Below are 3,175 nucleotides of genomic sequence, written 5' to 3'. Positions count from 1 at the left end.
ATGGCTCCTGGAAATGGCTCTTTTGTGACCAAATTCATTCTGTTGGGATTAACCAACCAGCCAGATCTCCAACTCCCTCTGTTCTTCCTGTTCCTAGGAATGTACATGGTCACTGTGCTGGGAAATTTGGGATTGATAACACTAATTGCACTGAATTCACACCTACACACCCCCATGTACTTTTTCCTATTTAATTTGTCTTTCGTAGACCTCTGTTATTCTTCTGTATTTACACCCAAGATGCTGATTAACTTCTTATCAAAGAAGAATATTATTTCTTACATGGGGTGCATGACCCAGCTCTACTTCTTCTGTTTTTTTAGCATTTCTGAATGCTATGTGCTGACATCAATGTCCTATGATCGCTATGTGGCCATCTGTAAGCCACTCTTATATAATGGTGCCATGTCCCCTAAAGTGTGTTCCAGCCTTATGTTTGGTTCCTACTTGATGGCATTTTCTGGTGCCATGGCTCACACTGGATGCATGCTGAGACTCACCTTCTGTGATGCAAACACCATCAACCATTATTTCTGTGACATTCTCCCTCTGCTCGAGCTCTCCTGCACAAGTACCTATGTCAGTGAGCTGGAAGTGTTTATTGTAGTGGGCATCAACATCATTGTGCCCAGTCTCACCATCTTTGTCTCTTATGGTCTCATCCTCACCAACATCCTCCACATCAGCTCCACAGAGGGTGGGTCCAAAGCCTTCAGCACCTGCAGTTCACACATCATTGCTGTTTCTCTCTTCTTTGGATCAGGGGCATTCATGTATCTCAAACCACCTTCTGCTGTGTCTATGGATGATGGGAAGATCTCTTCTGTCTTTTACACCAATATGATTCCTATGATGAACCCATTAATCTACAGCTTGAGGAACAAAGATGTTAAACTTGCTCTGAGAAAAACCCTGAGTAGGAGACAGTTTTAATTAGAACTGTCTGTGTGCAGAAGTAACTTTTACTGTGATATATTGTTTTTAATTTTAATGGGAACCTTCTTACCATATTTTTATTACCTTTTTTTAACCTAGTATCTTAAAGAAATTTAAATCCTGTATGAATAATTTATTTCCATTTCTATATGTTTTTCTTAGTGTTTTAAAAATACATATCATCTCTTTTTCTTACATAGTAATAACATTAAATAGTGAATATATTATCTTTTTTCCTTATCATTTTGAAATTATTTTTGCACTGGGAGAAGATGAATGGCCTCCAAATAATGAATTACATAACATTAGACTGAAACCTATCACATGGGTTATTTTTAATCTGTCAACTTGCAATAAGAAGGATAAATAAGATACTCTGTTTCTACTCTTATCTTTCCATATTTCACTTAGCAATAATATACCTTCTTGAAATACCAGAGATTGATGGTTCTAAGAGTATCAAGGATAATCCATTTCCCATATGTAAACCTTTAGTGTTAAACTTCTTTTAGCAAAGAGTTTTATTTTTCACCTTTGTAAGTAGAACTGACACATAACCAGTCATCAAAATACATGTTTTGCATGGGTGCGAAAGTGAAGCCAAGAGTGGATAATGATTTACTTAAAGTTACACAGCTTTAGAAAGAAAAATTGTAGACTAAAGTCTTATCATTTTGACTTCAAGTCAAGTATATTATTCTTCAGTATACTCTATACACTCCTGATAATGTTATTCTATTTCAGTAGAAAACCTTTACCTATGGACTCACTCCTTGTGCAGGACCCTAGACACTATTGAGATCACAGAATTTCTCTATATAAGATGAAAGCTTAAGTTATTTATGATTTAAAATGTTAAACCAACAGGACTAGATGCCTTTTGAACAAGTAGATTATTCCTGGTTTTGTTGGCCTCTGTGTGCTACATTTATTGGAGTTTTAGGTACAGAAATATTAAATTGCAGCTGGGAGAATAATGCTAATGTGAAAGAAATATTTGGAGAGTAAAGCACGTTATGACATGAATGTTGGATTATTTTTTGAAAGCAGAAGTGTGCTACTTTAAAAATCCTCAACATGCTGTATCAGTGACCCTGTAATCATTTTCTAAGATAGTTTGAAAAATATTAATTACTAAACACTCTTCTTAATCTCCAGTCGGTATTTATGTATTTTGAAATTTGGCAAAGCTGATTTTTGACTTGTTTTTGTTTGAGATGTTCAGCATAACTTAATCCTTGGCTGATATTTTTAGATGACCACTCATATTTCATCTCCTGATTGCAATATGAACATGACTGATTTTTCCTTAACAAGTTCTATTTACATAATATTGTTGATCTTGGTTAGAGTTTTGTGTTTTTTTTGTTTAAACTCATGTTTCCCTCTATAAACTTTTTTTTTTTTGAATGGAAAGAAATGTATCTAAACAAGTGAAATTAACTGGGTCATTTGGAAACCTATAGAATATAGCTGCATGTGCTGTATTATGTATTTTGTAAAAATTTGAGTATCCCTAGGAGTGAATTAAGCCTGGCACTAATCTTTCATTTCATGACCCTCAAAATTAGAATGAAATCTGTTCATTACATAAAAGAACTACTCTTTAAAATGAGTAATTTATGTCTTCGGTTAATTTGAAAAAATTATAAGTAACTTAAAATACAATTTGTAATCATTACCTGTAGTAACATTGTAAAGGAGGCAACTTTGCTGATTGTTCAGCAAATTAATCAGTTAGCAATGGAATTGTTTCAGTTAGCAATGGAACTGTGCATCTCTGTGTTTGGACTTCTTTTGAGTAGAGGGGGAATCAAGCCAGAGTATTTTTTTTTATTATACTTTAATATGATTTTTTATTTTTATTTTTTAAAAATTTTATTTTATTTTTAAACTTTACAATATTGTATTGGTTCTGCCATATATCGAAATGAATCCGCCACAGGCATACATGTGTTCCCCATACTGAACCCTCCTCCCTCCCCAAACCATCCCTCTGGGTCATCCCAGTGCACCAGCCCCAAGCATCCAGTATCGTGCATCGAACCTGGACTGGCGACTTGTTTCATATATGATATTATACATATTTCAATGCCATTCTCCCAAATCATCCCACCCTCTCCTTCTCCCACAGAGTCCAAAAGACAAGCCAGAGTGTTTTAAATGTTCAGTTCAGTTGCTCAGTTGTGTCTCACTCTTTGAGACCCCATGGGCTGCAGCACTCCAGGCTTTCCTGTCC

General features: G+C 35.2%; 1 protein-coding gene across 1 annotated transcript; it reads left to right on the top strand.

Annotated features, from left to right (window-relative positions):
- LOC104980661 (olfactory receptor 145-like) lies at positions 1 to 933 on the top strand. Its single transcript, XM_010829418.1, has one exon. It carries the CDS (start codon positions 1 to 3, stop codon positions 931 to 933), a length of 933 nt encoding a protein of 310 aa, XP_010827720.1.
- Positions 934 to 3,175: the final 2,242 nt, after the last annotated feature.

Source organism: Bison bison, unplaced genomic scaffold (assembly GCF_000754665.1).
Source record: "Bison bison bison isolate TAMUID 2011002044 unplaced genomic scaffold, Bison_UMD1.0 scf7180017864506, whole genome shotgun sequence".
Taxonomy (NCBI): domain Eukaryota; kingdom Metazoa; phylum Chordata; class Mammalia; order Artiodactyla; family Bovidae; genus Bison; species Bison bison.
Note: the sequence above shows the minus strand (reverse complement) of the source record. Positions and strands in the feature narration are given on the sequence as shown.